Source organism: Calonectris borealis, chromosome 2 (assembly GCF_964195595.1).
Source record: "Calonectris borealis chromosome 2, bCalBor7.hap1.2, whole genome shotgun sequence".
Lineage (NCBI taxonomy): Eukaryota > Metazoa > Chordata > Aves > Procellariiformes > Procellariidae > Calonectris > Calonectris borealis.
The window spans coordinates 6,397,581-6,418,041 of NC_134313.1; the positions used below are offsets into that span (position 1 = coordinate 6,397,581).

General features: G+C 42.3%; 1 protein-coding gene across 1 annotated transcript in view; it reads left to right on the plus strand.

Moving 5' to 3' along the window:
- COL22A1 (collagen type XXII alpha 1 chain) overlaps positions 1 to 20,461 on the plus strand; it is a 213,554-nt gene that overhangs the window by 64,133 nt on the left and 128,960 nt on the right. The window contains exons 5-11 of the mRNA XM_075141117.1: positions 5,350 to 5,473; positions 7,974 to 8,249; positions 9,313 to 9,393; positions 10,002 to 10,115; positions 10,716 to 10,760; positions 16,049 to 16,102; positions 16,939 to 16,974. Coding sequence (XP_074997218.1) covers positions 5,350 to 5,473; positions 7,974 to 8,249; positions 9,313 to 9,393; positions 10,002 to 10,115; positions 10,716 to 10,760; positions 16,049 to 16,102; positions 16,939 to 16,974 — 730 coding nt within the window. The remainder of the gene's footprint in view (positions 1 to 5,349; positions 5,474 to 7,973; positions 8,250 to 9,312; positions 9,394 to 10,001; positions 10,116 to 10,715; positions 10,761 to 16,048; positions 16,103 to 16,938; positions 16,975 to 20,461) is intronic.

A 20,461-nucleotide genomic window follows, 5' to 3' on the forward strand; every position in this document is an offset into this window, starting at 1 on the left:
TTGATGTGTTTGTCTGGAGACTTTGGCTCCTCACATCAACTTTGACTTCAGTTACCTGCTTTGGGTTTCTCCATGAGTTCATGACCTGGGCTCATCATTTGTTCTGCTCCCCAGAGAAGAAAATTCTACCCAAAGCTGCCAAGACCTCCTACGCTAAACATGAAGCCTGTTGAACGCTTCCTTATTCCTTACCTCTTCCCAAACATATATTTCATATGAGGAAAGGCAGAGACAACTAAGATTCTTCAGTTTGGAGAAGGGAAGGCTTGGGGGGGATCTTATCCATGTGTATAAATACCTGATGGGGAGGAAGCAAAGAAGAGGGAGCCAGACTCTTCTCAGTGGTATCCAGTGACAGGACAAGAAGCAATAGGAACAAATCAAAAACATGAAATTCAATCTGAACACAAGGAAAACCTTCCTTAGACTAGATGATCTCAAGAGGTCCCTTCCACCCTCAACGAATCTGGGATTTGTGATTCAGTGCTGCACCCTCTCCCACTCTGCTGGCCCCGTCTTTCCCTTTCCCCCACTCTTCCCCCGTACCAGAAGCAGCTGTTAGGCCTGGTCTGTGACCTGTTCCACAATTTCTCATGGTGCTGGAGTTGGAAAAAGGCCAAGATGCTGTGCTGAAGTCAGGGATGAGAGACACGGCTCCTTGCTCTAAGGAAGTGGTGAGAGCAGCCTTCCCAGCTGAACAGCTGAAGGATCTTGCTGTGGCCCCTATCTGATCTCGTGACCTCTGTTGCCAGACAAGTGCTTGTCATCTAGAAGAAACGTGTCTGTCCAAATGTGCTCAAGTTAGTAGGAGAATGTCTATTAGGAGCACACCTGAGGAATTCCTTGTATGCTTCTTCTTTACTAACCAAAGAAACAGGGTGAATTCATGGCCCCCAGCTCTAGGCTCGTATCATGTGTGCTCTTCACCTGTTTGTGTGCTCATGTCAAGTTAGTTTTGGCTGATGTCAAGCAGCATTATCTCAGACAATGCCTGGTGGGCCTGGTGTAGAGGATGGAGCATGCCAGAGACTGCTCCCCAAAGGCAGTTTGGATACGATCACTCTCTTTGGGAAAGAAGCATTCAGTTGAACTTCACTCATGGCTAGCAAATGGACTCTGACCATTATTTACTAGTGTGAATATAGTCTCCTACTTCTAACAAGGTAAAGGAGATGAAGCATGGCTGAGGTGGAATGACTGAAGGCTTTTTTTGTCTTTTAGAGAACAAAAGACTGAGGGGAGAGCTGGTAAACATACAAAAGGCTGCAGCCAAGAGGGGAGAACAACTTGTTCGCATAGTTCCTTGTGGAAAAAAGTTATTTCGGGAAGATTAAACTGCAGCAAGTGAGATTTAGGATAGACTTTTTTTGTAGCATGTAGGATAGTGAAACACAGGAAGAAATTACCTAGGGAGGCTTTATCTATTCCATCACTGAGGTTTCTGAAGTAGAGGCCAAAGAAATGTCTGCCAAGGATGTATGGGTGGTGTTGGTTCTGTGTTGTGACAATCCTTCTACAGTCCTTGCTTTTTCTTTTTCCTTTTCTTTTTTTTTCCCCTTTTTATCATTCTGAGATCCTCCTGGTGATGTGATGCATATGGACAAGAACTGGCTTTCTCCAGCCTTGTTTCAGACATGAAAACCACTAATAGTCAATGAGTTACATTGAGTATTAGTGGGTTTTAGCTGTTGTAGAAGTGGTCAAATTTCCCAAATACATTAATTATGCCCTTCCTCACCAAATGCAGACACCCTATTAATTGTAGTTACATTCAGTGTCTGAAATGAGAACTGATACTCTTCTTTTTCTCCATTGTGTTATTCTTATAGATGTAGGATCTCATGCTGATTGTCACAGATGTAGGTGTTTATGTCAAACAAAAGCATGTAAGAAGGAGGCTATATTGTGAAAATGAGCAATGGCTAAGAGAATCTCCTGCTTGGTTATTATATTTTTTTCTTTGTAGAAGTTGTGATTCACCTGACCTTGGAGTTGGGTTAATCAACCCTTAGACTAACCTGCAGCACTGGGGGATTCTCTTGTCTTGAAGTTTTATAATGGCCTCTTCTGCAATCCATCCTGTTGTCAGAATTATAGGCCAAGGAGCTGGCAGAGTGCTCCCTGTAGGTACCAGGCATCCAGCAAAGCTCCATAATATGGATCATCAGTTCAATTCAGCCTTGAGTGAAAGAAGGAAATAAAACATTTCTGGGGACAGCAATTCCTGCCCTTGGATTCCTAAGTAAAGCTGAGATTCTAGATGGAGATCACTTTTTAGTGAGGAAATAAACAAAAACTCATAAACAGTTTTTGTTATTTATGCAGTGATGCATCTTCGTAAAAGATGCATGAACGAAGGACTTCAGAAATGGCTTTAATCATATCTTCAGAGCAATGAGAGTGTCTTTAAATTCACTTTTGCATGAAGCTTTTCTCTGTCAGGAACTTGCAGCGAGTTCTTTGGCACCTTTAAAAATCAGTTGAGGGTGATAGGTCCTTATAGGTTTCTATCAGTTTAAATCTACCTGATGGGCCATTTGTCAGCCTCTGTGTGATGAGGTGTGGCCAGATTCACAAGGAAATTTAGGTACCTAACTCCCAGTTATTTCTGTGGGCATTAAGCAGCTGAAAACCCTTTTTGAATTTAAGATCGCATGGTGATATTCCTATTCCCAGCTCAGAGGTATCCAGAAAGACTATCTTAGCACAGAGGCCAGCAGTTAGCTCTTCCAGATTTGGTTGTAGATTGTCAGGCCCAAGACTCAATCTTGGGGGATTAATTTCAACCACATGCTCCTATACCTCCCTGCTCAGCAAAGCAGCGATGCCACAGTCACAGCCACTCCCTTTAATTGATACTTGGAAAGAAGCACACCTGCATATGCAGAGTTGAAAAACCATTAGGGAAAGGCAGCACTGAAAGCATGTGTCTGGCTCCTGTTGATGTGATGACAGCAAAAATGCTATGGATCAGGAGGAGAGCAAAGCATCCCCAGAGCTGTTACTCCACTACCTCGTGCCACCACTGGGTTAACTGAGGAACCATTTCTCTGCTTGGTTTTCATTCAGTAGGAGGCTGGAGTTGGTGGTGGGCTGTAGCTAGGAAAGTAGTTCAATATTCTGTATTGGGCACTGTGTGTGCCTAAAATGCGAGTCAGAATCCTAAAGGACAGGAAAGAGAGGGAACTTATTAAACCCAGTTGTGACAGTGACGGTAGGTGGTGAGGAGTGAGTGAAGGTAAATGCATTAGCCATGTATGCTGAAATGACAGAGTTTGAGGAGCTGAGCCATAGGGAAGTGCCCCCACTGGCAGCACTCTCATGTAGAAACATCCATGGTTTTTGTTCAAGAGGATGGGGCGATAAGCAATGCCTTTTCAACTATCAACATTGCCACCTTGCTGAAGTTTCTTGAAGGGGTGGATGTTAAAAACTGAAACATGCATCTTCTTCTCTGACAAACTTGGACACAATGAGTGTACAGAGCCATGTGATAGGAAATTTGCACTAAGACATGTCAATGGTGAAGGGGACCTGGCAGGGTGCCCTGTTGGGAGGGCTGATGTGATTGACCCGACTCTCTCTCGCCAAGCATCCCATAGACTTTCTTGGTGGCCTTCAGTGTCCCAATCATGCCAGTTGTATTCTCCATGGCAACTCTGTCACAACAGTGGCAACTGACACACTTCTTGTTTTGTCATGAAGGGAGGCAGTGCCTGGCTATTTGTGTGCCATGGGAGAGAGGGGTGCTGGGGTGAGGTGGATCTGTGACCAGGGAGGGCTAGTTTGTGAATAGCTGGTACCAAGAAGTGAGACAGCCTTGTCTGCTCTCCTAAAGGAATGATTTTGTAAAGGAGCTACTGGGAGCCTGGTTCAGTTTTCTCTTGTATTGGAAGACTTCAGAGAGTGCCTGTGTCCCCAGCGGGAAGACCAGCTTATAATGGTGGATAGCCTGCATGGACGTTTTATATAACAAAAGCCACAGTAGTGGATGAAACCACAGTGTTCTGAATTTTTAACTTGGCTAAAAAGATAGGAAATTCAAAGCACAGATTAAAAGATGACTGAATATTTTGGCATTAGGAAAGAATGTCTTTCAACCTTTGCTGTAATTGCAAAACAAAGTGTTTTGGAAATTTTGAGGATTTGTACTTTAAACACTATTAAGAGCCTCTAGTTTTGTGTGCCTTTGCGCCAGTTTCTGCATAGTGATAGACTATGTCAAATATTTCTTAAGAGAATCTGTCTTCGTTGCTTTGCTCTTCATTAATTGCTGCCGTTGTGTTTTGTTTTCTAATGGGTCCTTGTGCCTGACTGCTCAGATGTCCGGAAGCAAAGACATGATATTTAGGAAGGGCCTATTTAGGAATGTTCAGAGGAACAGGCTGGCTTGGGCATGAGGAACAATGAAGTTAACTGGGACTCTTCAGCTGGAAAAAGAGATGGCTTAGAGGCATTATAAGCGAAGTTTGCAAAATCATGAATGGCATAAAAAATAGAAAAAGAATAGGTTCATTGTGTTGTCCCTTATAAGAACTGAGCTGGGTCCTAAAGAAACAAGGGGAGGCTCATTATACAGTGGGTAGCAGAGCTATGTGTTTCCTTGCAAAAGGATGTTGTGTATGTAATAAGTTTACCTGAGTTCAAGGGGAGACAGGAAAGTCCATACAAGATAAATCCATAAAAAGTTATTAATGTAGAAATTGTAGTTGTCTCTGAATTTGACCCCTGGATCCCAAAGGGTTGGAGGTAGTTGGAGTGCTGGTTTTGGTTACCTCAGACTTATGCATGGATCATGGCGTCACACTGAGTAAATTTCTAACTAACTAATGTGTTTGTAATGTTTGATTTGAGAAGGTTCTTCTGTTCTCCCAGGCCATCAGCCAAGGAACATCTTCTTGGGCAAGCATGAGGTGTAGTGCCTGTTTTGGGGCAAATATTACAATATTTGTTGCTATAACTGTATATTTATAGAGAGTTTCAGGTGTGCCTGCCCGTTGCCAGATGTCACAGGTCTCTAGTGTATCTAGAGAACAGCAGAATGGTTTATAGATTGCATGAACTGAAGCATCAGGTGAAAAACAACTGCTTTCACATGATGGATACTAGACTACAGATTTTCACCATTTCTTATTTAATTTGAGAGCTTCTCCATTGTTCCAAAAAGGGCTCCTCAAGGACAGAACCACCTGGAGGGCATAAGCTCATGTTCATCTCTCTGCAGGCTGCCAAATACAGCAGATTTTGTAGGAACTATGTGATACTTTTGGGAAGTGTTGCTGGGACAAGAAGTTCTGCTTTTCACTGCTAATCCTGATACATTGCTCTCTTTTTCCCTCCCCATGCCAGGGATGTATTTCCACAGGGTCTGCCTGATGAATATGCCTTTGTAACTACCTTCAAATTCCGGAAGGCTTCCAGAAAAGAAGACTGGTATATTTGGCAGATTATTGACAAGTATGGCATACCACAGGTACGAGGCCCTTTGCAGCCAGCAAGAGCAGCCTTGTTTCTTTTTTGTTGCATGAACCAACTTTCTTGCCTTAACCTCCCACTCCTTTTTCCTTGTGGACTAGTAAAAACCCCTTTGCATGTCTTTCAGTTCATTTTGCCGAAAACCTTTAATTCAAACCCTGGAGGAAGGTTTGCATGGACCTTGATTGTTGTTAGCATGCAAATAGATGTACTAGTTGGAAAGGGGGAGAAAAATGTACCATCCTTGCTCTTGAAACCACTTTCGGGTTTTTGGTTGTTTTGTTCAGGTGGTTCTTGGTTCTGTTTAGAGAAAATATTTTGCCTGTTTGGAAAAACCCAAATGTACCACAGAGCAGTGAGCTATGTCAAGTTTTTGCACGGACTTCTAGATATCATGCAAAGGCATTATGGGTTCCCTACTTAGGATGTGGATTTAACACCTATTATTGCTCCACAAGCCTGAGTCCTGGCTGCTGCAGAATTTGTTCTAATAATTTTTGTCAACTACTCTCAGGTTCTCAGAAGAAAAATACAGTAAGGGTATAATAAAGGGCTGTCTGTTCCTATATAGCATGTTTTTAGCAGCATGCTATAGTTTAGGGGTTTGAATGTGCTTGAGGAGGGAGTGCTTTGGATGGGCTGTATGTTTTTCTGCTCAGTACAAACACGGTACTGATGGCATTACCCATGACTCTAAACTGGGCTCTCGGCGTGGGCTCACATAGCCATATAACGCAGTATTGTTGCTTTGGGACTGGTATTTGAAAGGATTTTGGGAACTCACAGTGAAGGATAGGTGCGGTTTGAGGACTTAGCTAACTGAGTTTCAGGCAATGGTAAAAGGTTCATATGAAAATTATTATCAGCCGCACTTTGTTAAATGAAACATGATTTACTGTGCTACATGTATTCCTAATTCCTGCAGTGTGAGAATGTGTATATCACTCAGTATTTCTTGGAGACAGCTGGAAACTTGAACTGCTTAGGTGCGGAGAGAAAAAAAGCACTCAAGAGTCTCAGTAATATTTTCAAAAGTGCCTTAAATTGTGATGCCAGAAGTACCTTAGAGCCTCATGAGCCTTGTATCATGTAAAGTCAGTAGCGGTTTGGCCACTACATTGCAGACTTGCACAGCTTACAGACTGCAGACGCTTCTGAGCTAACGCTGATCTGAGCTGGCATTTCCAGCCAGCATGGTGCTCAGCTGCATGGAGATGTTGGGTCAGATCTGGAGTCAGCCTACCTTGGGCTGCTTACATCAGACACGGCTCGGTGCCGATGTGGCCAAACTCCTTCCAGCACCGCAGCTTGTGGACACACTGGTGTTCCCCTGGCTCTGCACTTTGCTCCATTCCCTGCTGCTTGCTGGTAACTGCCTGACTTTGGTAAAAGAAGAAATCAATTTGTAAATGAACTAAAAGTATAATGTCTTCAAAAGCTTATTCTTGCCTGCCCCATAGCTTGCAACACGGCGGGCGGGCGTAGCAAGATGCTATTAGGAATGGCTTGTGGGGGGAGAAAGGCAGAGACAGGTAGAGGGAGAAAGATGGAGGGAGGCAGCAGTGGGATTTTGATTCTGCAGGGATCAAGTGGAGTGACATGATTTAATACAGAATTAAAATGGACTTTTTTTTCTACCCTCACTTGAAAATGCTTTGCTTAAGAATGGTCACTTAGGACCTCACTTCTTGTGTTACACTTGATTATTTTAGTCAGAAAGGAAGACATTTGAGGTCATCTGTTCTTAAACCCTTCTAAGGTTCCTGTATTCCTAGGTATCATGTCTTCTATTTCTAATTAACTGGATTAGGCCAGGAACCAGTCTCTGGCACTGCCTTTAAGAGGCATGGCCTGGCTGTGTCCACACTGTGTAATACATGGTCCTAGGTCTCCTCTGAGTCTAAGGCATGATCATTATTGTGTGTTTCAGTTTTCTGTTCAAAGCATCTGAAATAAAGTGTGGGTAGTGCTACAGCTCAGCAGACTGGTTTCATACCAGGCAATGAGGGATTTGTCCATGCCCATGGGACGGTTGAGAACATGTGATGGGTACTAAAGAGCACAAAGCACACAGAGGGAAGTAGTGGAGGAGTGCACAGGATAGAGGGATCCAAAACTGTCTCAACTTTGTCTATCTACCTTTGGGTAGATGCCTCTGACATGTGCTACCACCCAACCATGCCCAAGCATTGCCTGGGAGGCACCAAGGTGGCATGTGCTGAAACCACGCCGAGGATTGTATCCAAAAGAGAATTCTTTAGATGGTCATGGGTCTGCACCAAGCCTGTGCCCTGCCCCATCTTATTTACTAGAATAGGTGTAGGCTCCCTGTCCAATTTCATATCTCAAATAAAACTCTGTCCTCTGCTCTTTGCTTGGGCTTCTCACCACCTCCTGTACCATCCCTGACTTTGGGGTGTCAGTCACAATGGAAGGCAGGCAGGAAGAAGGAGGAGGCTTTGTACTTTACTAGCAAAATCATTTCTGTCTGCCCGTAGGTCTCGATCCGACTGGACGGAGAGAACAAAGCTGTGGAGTACAATGCCATTGGGCTCACCAAGGATGCCGTGAGAGTGGTCTTCAGAAATGCACGAGTCAGTGACCTTTTTGACCGCAGCTGGCACAAAATTGCCCTCAGCATTCAGTCAAAGGCTGTCTCACTTTACATAGACTGCAGACTGGTGCAGATGCTGCCTATTGAAGACAGGGAAAACATTGACATTCAAGGAAAGACTGTGATTGGCAAACGCTTGTATGATAGCGTCCCCATTGATGTAAGTACTGCGTGTGCCGATTAGAGCTGGGGTAACTTTCAGCATTGGGTTTGCAGCATGTGAATGGGGTTTTGGAGGTTATATTGTAATTGACCCTTTTCCTGAAGCAACATCACTGAAACGTTACCTGTGTTACATAGCTAAGACAGATTGGCATCTCATTATGTACATGACTTACTGTTTTCCTATGTGAGACTGTCAGTATTTCTGTAATAGGGATTAAAAATGAGAAATTAATTTCATCTTTCTGTTTAGTCCTAGAATGTTCTATAGTTAAAATCAGAGACAAAGTCATCCACAAATACTGTCAGACTGGGTACTGAACCACACACATAAAGGTCATTTGCAGTCTGATCTTGGCATTATGAATGTTTCCACCTGTGATAGGAACAGATGGGGAAAAAAAGAAAGCTTGTTAACTCAGGAGAGTCATGATATATTCTCAGTTCCTCAGAAAAGATACCTGATATTAAATCACTTTTGGTCCAGTTGAACCGAAGTTGAGACCTGCAGGTTGGACCTGATTGTCCAGTAGTAGTGTTAACCCAGTATAACTTACGCGTGATTGTTTGGTGTTTTGAGACTTGTGTAATCTTTCTTAGCTGTGCAAAATGGATGGAATGTGCATATTAAATGTGCTAATAGCATTTCTCACGCAGGGGTAAATGGTCAGAAGATGCAAGGCACAAGAGAAAAACAAACTTTATGTCTAGATGAAATTCTAGGAAGAATGGAGGTGGTCAGAATATGTCTTCTCAGACAGAAATTTGGCCAGGACACGGGGATTAGCATGCCTCCTTATTTGTAGGAAAACCTGCACCAGAATTTTAATAGGCATATTCCGGTCTCATTAGCTCAGCACTCTTGAAGCACGCTGAGATATTGGACCATTATTGATACAGAGAGAGATAGATATTGACTACAGGATCCATAGAATCACTATGAATTTAGCCCCATCGGGTTTTTGTTTGTATTTCTCTGCACTGTTTGTATCCAAGCAAAAGAACATGCAGTCTTTAATAATTTACTGTTTCTGAGACTATTGCCTCACTTTGTCTTCTAGTTTGATCTTCAACGGATGGTTATTTACTGTGATTCTCGGCATGCTGAGCTGGAGACCTGCTGTGACATTCCCTCTGGACCAGTAAGCTTCTTTTTGTCATTTATTCATTTTCACATGAACACTTTTTGTTGAAATCTATTACATAAATCAGGGAATATATGACAGTGTGGGATTATCAGTTTTTTAATGATGGTGAATGAAACCTAACTATATAATTGGTAATGTAGCAGCGCCAGAAGAGGATCACTGCAGAGGGATGAGTATGAGAAATTTGAAGTTTCCAAGTTACTCTTTCTTTGTCAAACTGTCAGGGGAAACAAAACCCTGAAGTGATGATGGAACAACAAATATTCAGCATGAAATATTCAACACGTTTCCCACTGGTTTTATTTGGGAAAAGCTAAAACAGTACCAGTTGCTGCTTAGTTTCCTATGCCCAGCTCTCATTAGAAATTTCCACTCTCCTTTCACTTTTCTCCCCTCGATCCTGGTTAAAGAGATTCATTGTTCATTTTGCCACGTTTTTCCCTATTGCTTGAATGAGTAGCTTTTGTGGGATTTCATTCCTCACTACGACTCATTTAGCTGTGCATTATCCAGTAATGCCTATGCAGTTTCTCTAAAGCGGGTGGAAGAGCAAGCTTTCTAGCATCAAAGGCTTCATCATGACCTTAAGTGTTTGGGTGTAGTGCCAGGTCACGGTCCTGACAGAAGCACCTCCCCTGGAAGTGAAGCCCACTGTTGGCAACGAGCAAGTTGGCCACCTCAAGACTTTCAACTGCTCCTGTCCTGCTGGACAAAAGGTGAGTGTTGAGATGAGTGTGTTTCATTTGAGACATGCTGGATGGGTTTGGAAATAGGGGTATGACACTGTGCAAGTGAGTTATAAGGAGGGCAGTATTTGTTTGTGAAGCACTTTAAGACCTAGTGGTGGAAAGCACTTCATAGAAAGAGCCAGGCATGTGGTATTGACAGGTGGGATGTCTGTAGAGGTAATGGCAGTCTTTCCAGGTGTTTTCTCTTTACCTAATTCAGTGATTTTGATCATGCTGGTAGTCCTGGTAACAACCTTGAAAACAAAGTGGTTATTCTTATCCAGCCCAGTTACGTGCATCCTTCTTCAAATAAAAAGGAAGAGATTCTGGAGGTAAATATAGGCGCAGTGAAAAAATCTCATAAGCAAGCACAAGCTTTTAAAAGTAGTGTGCTTGCTTGTATTGGTAGTGACTGGGACTTAGAAGCCAGTTTCACTGTCATTGCTCTTGAGAGCATGTAATTTTTAGTCTGTTCTCCACTAAAACCTGAAAACTTTTTTGTTGTCCTCAGTTGCTGTGGGATTGGGCCCCTTGCTCTGTTATATAATGAGAAGATCAGTCTGACTAATCATGTTTTTTTTGTCTTAGGGGGAGAGAGGTCCAGTTGGCCCTGAAGGTCCTAAAGGTCAAAAGGTCAGTAATATGTGCTAGTTCATTTGTTCAATAAAAACAACAACAACAACAACAAAGAAAATAGTTTCAGAGTAAGTTGAAGAGTTGATTTTGAGAAATAAGAGTCAATTTGGCATACAGGAGACTCTGGCCATCTTGTATCTTTGCTCCAGACTTGCATTTGAGCTTCTCTGTTGCTGCTTTATGTCATTCTTAGACTAAGCGTGTTCCAAATTCTTTTCTTGTAGCTTCTAAACTGGCATTTTTGCAAGTTAGTGTTATTCACTAGGTCATGCACAGCTTTCATAAGTCACCTGGAAAACCATGTGCTGCTTCTGTGCTGTGCCTTGCTCAGCGGTACTAGATATGCATAGGTTAGGTAGCAGCCTCCCAGTCACACTTTACAAAATTTCCTGAGGCTAGGGTAAAGGATTAGCCACAATCTGTTATCCTTAGCAAGATTGTCTGAGTCATGAGCTGATGTTAAATATAGGCTACTTTCCTCAGGACTCTTCTTCCTAGATAACAGGGTAGGAGAGTGGTTGTGATCTCTGTTTCAAGTTTCACAGTGCAACCTCTGTATTATTCTACATATTCTGCAAGCTTCTTTGATATGCACATGTGGACATTCAGCATACACACATTTTCCTTCTGTGTTTGGTTACAAATAGAGCTGTGAGACAAATGACTTAAAGGGAACACTTGTACTGGAATAAAACAGATTCACAACATTGCTGAAGAGGTGAAAGTTGGTGGTGTTGGTGGTTCCCAGTTTCACCATCTGTGTGATTAAAAAGATGTTTGGGAACAATTTGTATTCAAAACTATTTCCATCTGACTCACTTCTGTAAGTTCAGTCACTGAATTTATACCTGTTTGGTGAATAAACTAATTGCATCCCATCAAAAACACTGTGAGAGGGGAAAGGAGAAATCTTTGGGTCTTGAAAGGTCAGACATCCTCTGCAATGTGTTGTGGTTTTTTTGGCAAGGCTTGGTCTGCTGTCTGCAGGCAGAAATTTTGGATGATGATGAGATGTGTTTTCTGATAACATGAAAGAACATGGGCACGTTAATGCTCAGATGTGCCCAACTGAAACTGCAGAAAATGTTTCCTTATGCTTCCATGTGTATATAAATAGCAAGTTTCTATTTTAATCTGTGACAACTTAAATAATGATGGGCTGTTTTGAAGAATGGCAGAGTCATGACTGTTGTGAGGAGGTTGCAGAAGGACAATGATGATAATAATAAAAGTACCCTGCAGCAACATCCCGTTGTCTTTCATCTCCTTGACAAGGTCTGTGCACTGGTGAGGATATCTGTACCAGCTAACATGGCACACTACTGGGGTACAGGAGATACTTGATTGAATACAAAACAGTGTATATCCCAGCACAGCATCAGCAGGTTTTCTTTAACAGATCCCAAAATGGCTGTCCCACTCCTGCAGGCAGGTTGCTGAAGAGTTCTGCAGGTGTGTGCGCCTTTTCCCTGGCTGTAGTGGTCTGAGACTTGTATACAGCCGAGGCAGGACTTTGTCACAGTCTCAGGGAGCTGGGGATGATGCTATTTAAATCTAGGCTTTGACAACAATTTGGTACAAATGTGATGATTTGAGACAAATTACTTAGCTTCTCTATCTCCTAAATAATGCAAGTAATAGATTTTGCTCCTGACTTGCAAAGATGTTGTGATTAAATACCGTATACCACCCTTGACAGTAGTTCTTGCATTGCTATTGCGAAGGACCAGCTTGTCACAGTCCCTGCCCTATGTGCAGGAACTAGTATCTCTCTCCTCCTCCCTCTCTCTCTCTGCAACATTATCGAGCCACCCAGGCTAAAATGCTGGCCATGAGGAAGAAAGTGAATGCTATTTGCATCTCCCCAATATTACCACCTGTTACTTTATTAAGGAAAGACTAAGGGCCCACAAAAATATGAGTGGCTTCTGCATTATGTGGTTGTAAGCGTCCACAATATATTTTAGGATCATTCAACTTGGCTCCTCATTTCTAAGGTGCAAGGGTTGTGTTTTAAAGCTTTGTTGTTGTGTAATGAGGAGGGCTGTAAAGCTTTTTTAAGGTAACGAATATCAAAGATTTCCATTTGTTACTTGAATCCAAGAGCTGGGGCTTCAAGAAACACTAAAAAAAAAAAAAAAATTGTAAGATCTCTACTATACTCTTAGGTTTGATGAGAACAGGCTAACAAGCAAGTATAGCATAAGAAAAGGCCAAGCATTCATTGACTAAGCAGAGAGGTGGGAGTAAACAAATGAATAAGGAAGCAAATTATCAGAAAAAGGTGAAAACAGAGTGACATCAGGACTCTGAGTCAAAATTCATCATTTTCTCTATAGACATCATTACTACTGAGCATCTCTTACTTGGGATGAATTGCAAAGCTGAAATCTACCCCTAAATAAGTGGGGCCAAGGGATATTTAAGTAGGCTGCAGGTACTTGAGCATTGTCCAAAAATATTTTACGGGCTGATAGTGAGAAATGCCCTGTGAGAGACTATATGGCCATATAAGAGCTCAGAAGAACATCTGGTTCAGCTGTATCAGAAAAAGAGCACACATCTGGTAGGAGTCACCTGAGAAATGAGTCCCACCAGGTGATACTAATAGGGAGAGAGGTCAGTGTTAAAAAAACAAAACACTCCCACACACCTTTCCCTCAAAACAGGGATCTTTGGAGAAGTTGACAAAGGCAGGAGGACTGTGAAGCTCCTTCTCTAAGCTAAGACAGTTTTTGGATTTGTGTTTGTTTTGTTTTCCCTAGACCAGTAGTAGCTGGTGGCTTTTTCACGCTTTATCCAAAGAAGGAATAATGGCTATGTGGTTCATTCTGTTTTCTTTAAAAAAAAGGTCAGTTTGAGGGTCTGTTAGGTAAAGTGAATGTGGCTGTCGACTCTGAGTTGAAGATGGAGAGATTGGTGTTCAGGTTCTGCTAACCTGAGCTCCTATAGCATATTCCTTCTTTTAGGGGAGGAGGTTTGGACAGGCTTTTCTTATGGTACCATCTGACCAGTGGAAATACACGAAGTGTATAACCAGTGTAGGAAGACAATGAGTTTCTATTCCTCTCTAATTTAAGTCTCCAAAGGCAGGGCAAAACAGGAGCGCTTGCAGTTATTAGAAAAAGTGAAAAAATCCCTCAGAGATGAACACCTCTGTCTCAATCATTCACGCTGCCAAACTGAAGGTAATGCATGGAGACACAGAGTGCACGTTTTGGAAGGAGACACAGTCAAGAACATTATTGGGGAAGAGTGAGGCAGGAAATAGCTTTCAAAGAATTGGTTAACGTGCCCGAAACTTGGTCCTATTGATAAATTTTAGATGCTAACGACAGCCCAGTCTACTTTATTTTCCTTCCGTGCTCGCTCCGCGTGCTGTGTTGTTTGCAGGCAGCCAGCCTGGCTGGTTGGGGCACTGGGTTGATGGTCAACAGGCTTCTGCTCTCTTCCAGCACTGCTATCGATCCGAATTTAGAGAAAATCACTTCTCTGTGAGATCTGGTTTTGTCCACATCACAGAAATGATATTGGTTACCTGCCTTTGGGAAGATTTTGAAGACCAGTGTATTAGACATGCTCTAGCAGGATGTATTTTTTCCTCCAAATTAGAAAGAAGTTTTGATGTACTTTAAGTGACTTAAAAGAGACGGTTGCATAAAAACTTTTACGAATTTTGCCACAGCCTACTTGAATTGACTATGACATTGTTTTTGCATATATGCTGCTTGCTCTGTGAGGTTTCTTTCTTTCGGCAAAAAAATGACAAATGTTAAAGAAATAAACTTTTGTATTTCCTGTGCTTTCAAAAGCCTGTCTTCATCCGAGGAAAAGCAGGCATGATCCTGACAAATGTTTCAGTGTCTGGTGTAGCTAAGCACGTTTTTTGGGGCATAGATCAGGACAAATTGAATAGAGCCACAAAATTAAATCCTACTGTGGTCCATGTGGGGAGATTTGGGGAGTACAAGGGTCATTGGACTTATTGCTGCCGTGGTACTGGAGGGTCCTGCTCTATGTCTGAGACTTTTTCTGTCTATTGCCATGTCTACACTGAAGTCCAAAGTGCCTAAAACTCCCTACAAGCAAAAGACGATAGGTGAGGACATTGTATTTGTTAGTGATGGATAGAGAGCTCAGCACAGCATATTTCTGGTATATACCTTTTGGGTGAGAATCAGGCAGGAGCTAGGTACAGGTGTGTCGGCAGAGCCCTCTGCTCTCCAGCAGCTCCTGGTGCTAGAGGAATCGAAGGATCTGCTGGCAGCACTGCACATAACCTTAAACTATTCTTAGTAATGGGTATATCCTCAGCTGGTCCTTCTTCCAATTTTGAGACTGCGGAGCAGTATGTGAAAATGATTTGCAGGTGTTTTTTCTGCACTTGCTGTTTTTGGCACCACTTTTAGTTCTGTATCTGATGAATATTTATGAAATGATGCATCTTCTTTGATTCTTTATCCCTTTCATCCCTGTCCTTTTTAGGAGACAAGTGAAGAAAAAGTTTTTTTTGGTTTTTGATTGACCATTTTTCTCTTTTCTTCCCTGTGTATTTGCTTCTCCAGTTTTCATTCCTCTACCTATCATAATTTGTATGTTTTCAACTGTCTTTTTCCTGTCTTCCCTTCCCTCTCTTCCACTGGAGCAAGCAAGGAGAACGACTCTGTGTGTTGCACGCTTCTGCGAGGGAAGGGAGGAGTTAGCTGATCATGAAAATTTAGCGTGAATGAAAACAATGGGGTTTGAATTTTTTTAAAAATAACTCTAAAATCTTGACAATGTTTACGGGTTTATTTTTTCCATATTTTAGGTGTGCACCCTCTAGGTCTTACGCAATCCACCCTTCCAAGTCTTTCCTGACTTACTTCAAAAATCCTTGTTTTCTATTACCTCACAAGAGAAAGCTCTCTGCCTTGCCAGTGCACCCTGAAGGCTTCTAGTAGTATTTTCATATGAAAAATAGAATATAAAATCAGTCTGAGAACTTGGACATTCAAGTCAGTATAAATGCAATGACGTATACCCAGTCCTTATGGCAGGAGCTGAAATCTTGGCAGCAGAGCCTGGTGGGATCAGAAGTGTCCACAATCTCAATCAAACCCTTGTTGCATTGCTTCCCAAAAAATCAAAGCAATGGAAAGCTGACCACAAAGTACAAACACTAATGCACACTTCACAAATGAGTCCAACATCGAGGTGTCAGAGGAAATCTCATCTGTTATTTCTATGCCTGTCAAGAGAGGAATGAATTAACTCTATGGTATTAACACCCTTTCTTTTTCAAGGGAGAAAGTGGCAGCCAAGGGTTTCCTGGACTCAGAGGAGAAAAAGGAGAGTCAGTAAGTAAGAAATACCAGAATGATTTTACTTAAGGAGATGGAAATACAAGTAGTTGTTTTCTCTTTTATGGTGAGAATTTGCTCACAATGTCAATGTGCCCTGTTGAATATGTTCCCTCCGCTGGGCCTTTACCCCAGGGGAAAGTTGATCTTTCTGGCACCCAACGACATTTCTTGGAGGGGGAGAAATGGGTGGGTTCATCCCTGAATACAGCTGATAACTGATTTAGTATTGGCCTTCTAATTAAAATATGTAACTTGTGTGTACTTGATTATAGCACAGCTGCATATCCAATGGGGACAGTATGAGGCAACTGAACACAAGAAGATGCAAATCTCTCTCAACTCTTTTACATTTAGATGACCAAGATACAGCTTTCCCCAGCTGCAATTAATGCAAATGCCAGACTGAGTTTTTAGGCTAGAAAATCTTTAACACTCTGTAAAATTCATTCTAATAAGGGTTCTTGGCATCTTTGATTTTGGAAATGTAGTATCAGGCTCTGCCCTGAATAGAAAATAAGATTTTTTTCCTGGCTGCAGTAGGAGAGTTGGGGATAGGTTTTCTGTTTTAATTTGTCACTGAATTATTATCAAGGAATTATGCCCAAAGAAAATTACTTTTGCTATAGTAGCTTCCTGTGACTTGTGTATAGTAGCTTCCTGTGACTTGTGTGTGTATATATATATATAGAGAGAGAGAGATAGATGTGATATATATGGATAGATAGATATATCTCAGATATATAACAAGGAAAACATGAAATATATATTTATAGTGTCATTTGACATCCTTGCTATCAAATGTTCCTTTCCCCCTCTTCTTTCATTTCTAGGGCAGAGCCTATGGCAGAGGAGAAAAAGGAGAAAAGGTAAGATCTAATTCTTCATTGGACTAATTAAATGAGAATTGCTTGCTTTTGCCTTCCGTAGCTCGGAGGTTGCTTCTGGAGTGCACAGGATGCAAGAGATGTGATACAGTTGGATCTTTGTGGGGAACTTCTATATTGTCTTATGCCTCCTTCTGCAGAAAAGCTTTTGAGTGTTCATTGCTTTTCCCCTTCATGTTCTTTGAGTTTCCTTTCTGCATTGGCCATGTAAAATGCTATCAAATTGAAATCATAATCTTTGCTTTGTGTAAGCAGCAGTGAGTTTGTGAAGGATAATGCAGCAATGCAACTGGCTGGAAGGATGAAAAACAAAGGGAAAATATAATTTTAAGTTTATTGAATTTTTCATCAGGATTAAATTTGGGTCATGAGGAGACTGCCACACTGTTTCTTTTAACTGAATATTTTCATTAATAACCTGAAGGACAGAAGCTGGAGTATTTTCTAACCACAAATATTAGGCAGGATAGAGTATTAAGACTCAGAGGTTAAAACTGAGGATACAGAATAAACACTGAAAATTGCTAGGTTATCTGTCTTGGAAAATATGTTCAATGGTGATCAACAATGGGAAACAAGTAGCATGACTGCACTAATTTGCATGAAAAAAAATTTTGGTTTCCAGGCAATTCTGGCTGCAAACTTCCCATTCCCCACAAAAAAAATGAGGCTGCAGACCTAGCCTGCAGAGAAGTAGTTCTTTCTCTTGTAGCTCCATATGACACCTGGTTGTGGGTGTTTTCCTTATCACCAAAATGAAATTTCAAGTGGTGGGGAACAATGGAAAAAGATTGACAGGAGAGTCTAGGAGATAGATGGATGTATTAAGGAAGAAGTCATGGTTCATACTGAAAACGGGATTAAGAATCTGTAGAGCTCTGTTTTCCAGGGGGTCTGTGGCTACCTGATTGCTCAGGGAATTTAAAATAATATTGGATTGTGGTCTGAAAGGAAGAATGCTGCACTAGCGAGAACATGGCATTTATGGTCATTGCATCTTCTCATTTGTTCTTTCTATGATTATGATATATATTGATTGTATATAGTGGTAATGCATCATATGAAATTACAATCTAAATGAGGGTTGCTCATGGCAGGAAATATTATCGAGCCAGGCTAGAGACATGGGGGCTATAAACCACACATTTCTGCATCCATCTTGCTGCAGTCCTCCCACTGACAGCCATTATTTAGCCTTTGAGACTCAGGATTCAGCCTTTGGAAACCAACTCGTGTTTGGCAGGTGGTGAGAGTCAGCAGTCTGATGGGAAACATGATGTTTACAATATGAGTTGTGCTGCAGTTGAAGCAAATTCTTGTTTTCTTATGTTTTGATCTCTGCAGAAAAGTGTTGGAAAACATCATTCCATCTGTATTATCGTCATGCCTAGAAAAATAGGTCTGCAAGTCTGTATTGGAGGGGAAAAAACAAAAAGACCCCACAATATGTGCAGAACTTCTTTGATTGGGATAGCCAAACAACATTGACTGGCCCAAATGAATGCGTAGGCATGGAGATCCCTGAGTTTATGGCCAGCTTGTTTTGTTTATTTGGTACTCATGCCAGCTGAGGTAGCTTGTCCTCATCTGTGGAGGAATTGTATTTGGTACTTGGTGTGTTTGTGCCCCATGTCTGCCCAATTGCTGAGTGTCAGTGCTGCTGTTGAAGGAGAGCAAAGATATATCAGCTGTACATTGCTGGCTTGATTGAAAAGAGAGCCTGGGGATATAGAATCATAGAACATCTCAAGTTGGAAGGGACCCATAAGGATCATCGAGTCCATCTCCCTGCTCCTCGCAGGACTGCCTAAAATTAAACCATATGACTAAGAGCGTTGTCCAGATGTTCCTTGAGCTCTGACAGTCTTGGTGCCGTGACCACTTCCCTGGGGAGCCGGTTCCATGACCGACCACCCTCTCAGTGAAGAACCTTTTCCTAATGTCCAATCTGAACTTCCCCTGATGCAGCTTCATCCCATTTCCTCGTGTCCTATTGCTGGTCACCAGAGAGAGGAGATCAGCACCTCCCCCTCTGCTGCCCCGCTTGAGGAAGTTGTAGACTGCAATGAGGTCACCCTCAGCCTTCTCTTCTCCAAGCTGAACAAACCAAGTGACCTCAGCCGCTCCTCCTAAGTCTTGTCCTCGAGACTTTTCACCATCTTGGTCGCCCTCCTCTGGACACACTCTAATAGTTTGATGTCCTTCTCATATTGAAGCATCCAAAACTGCACACAGTACTTGAGGTGGGGCCGCACCAGTGCAGTGTAGAGTGGGACAATCACCTCCCTCAACCACCTAGCTATGCTGTGCTTGATGCACCCCAGGACATGGTTGGCCCTTTTGGCTGCCAGGACACAGTGTTATTGACTCATATTTAACTTTCCATCAACCCAAACCCCAGATGTCTTTCCGTGGGGCTGTTCTCCAGCCTCTCGTCCCCCAATTTGTACGTATAAGCAGGATTACCCCATCTTAGGTGGAGAATCCTGCACTCGCTTTTGTTGAATTTCAAACAATTGGTGATTGCCCAGCTCTCTAGTCTATCCAGATCTCTCTGTAAGGCCTCTCTACCCTCAAGGGAGTCCACAGCTCCTCCTAGTTTAGTGTCATCAGCAAACTTACTTAATGTACGTTTGATTCCTGTGTCCAGATCATTTATAAAGACATTAAAGAGCACTGGTTCTAAAATTGAGCCCTAGGGAACCCCACTGGTGACTGGACGCCAGCCTGATGTAACTCCATTTACTATAACTCTTTGAGCCTGACTCATTAGCTAATTGGTCACCCAATGTATTATGGATTTGTCTAGCTGTGTGCTGGACTCTTTGTCCAGAAGAGTACTGTGAGGGAGAGTATCAAAGGCTTTGCTAAAATCCCAAACCAACCACATCTACTGGCTTCCCTTGGTCAACTAGGTTAAAAAAGGAAATTAAGTTGGTTAAGCAGAACTTTCCCTTCGTGAACCCGTGCTGGCTATGGCCAATGACTGTCTTGTCTCTCAAGTGTTTTTCAATAACTCCCAGAATAACCTTCTCCATAACTTTACCAGGCACTGAAATGAGACTGACAGGCCTGTAATTACCAGGGTCTTCCTTCTTTCCCTTCTTGAAAATTGGTACATTTGCCAGCTGGACCTCTCCCGATTCCTGTTGAAAAATAATGGAGAGAGGTCTCGCGATAACATCAGCCAGCTCTTTCAGTACCATTGGATGAATCCCATCGGGGCCCCATAGACTTATGTTCATTCAGCTGGAGCAGCAGGTCTCGAACAAGTTCAGAGCCAGCTGGGAGTTTATCATCCCCCCAGTCACGGTCTTCCAATATGGGGCTCTGGGGATCCCAAGGCCCATCATTTGTGTTGAAGACAGAGACGAAGCCTCTGCTTTGTCTATGTCCTTATTTGTGAGGTGACTGACCTCATCAAGCAGTGGACCAATGTTATCTCTGATCTTCCTTTTGCTATTAACAT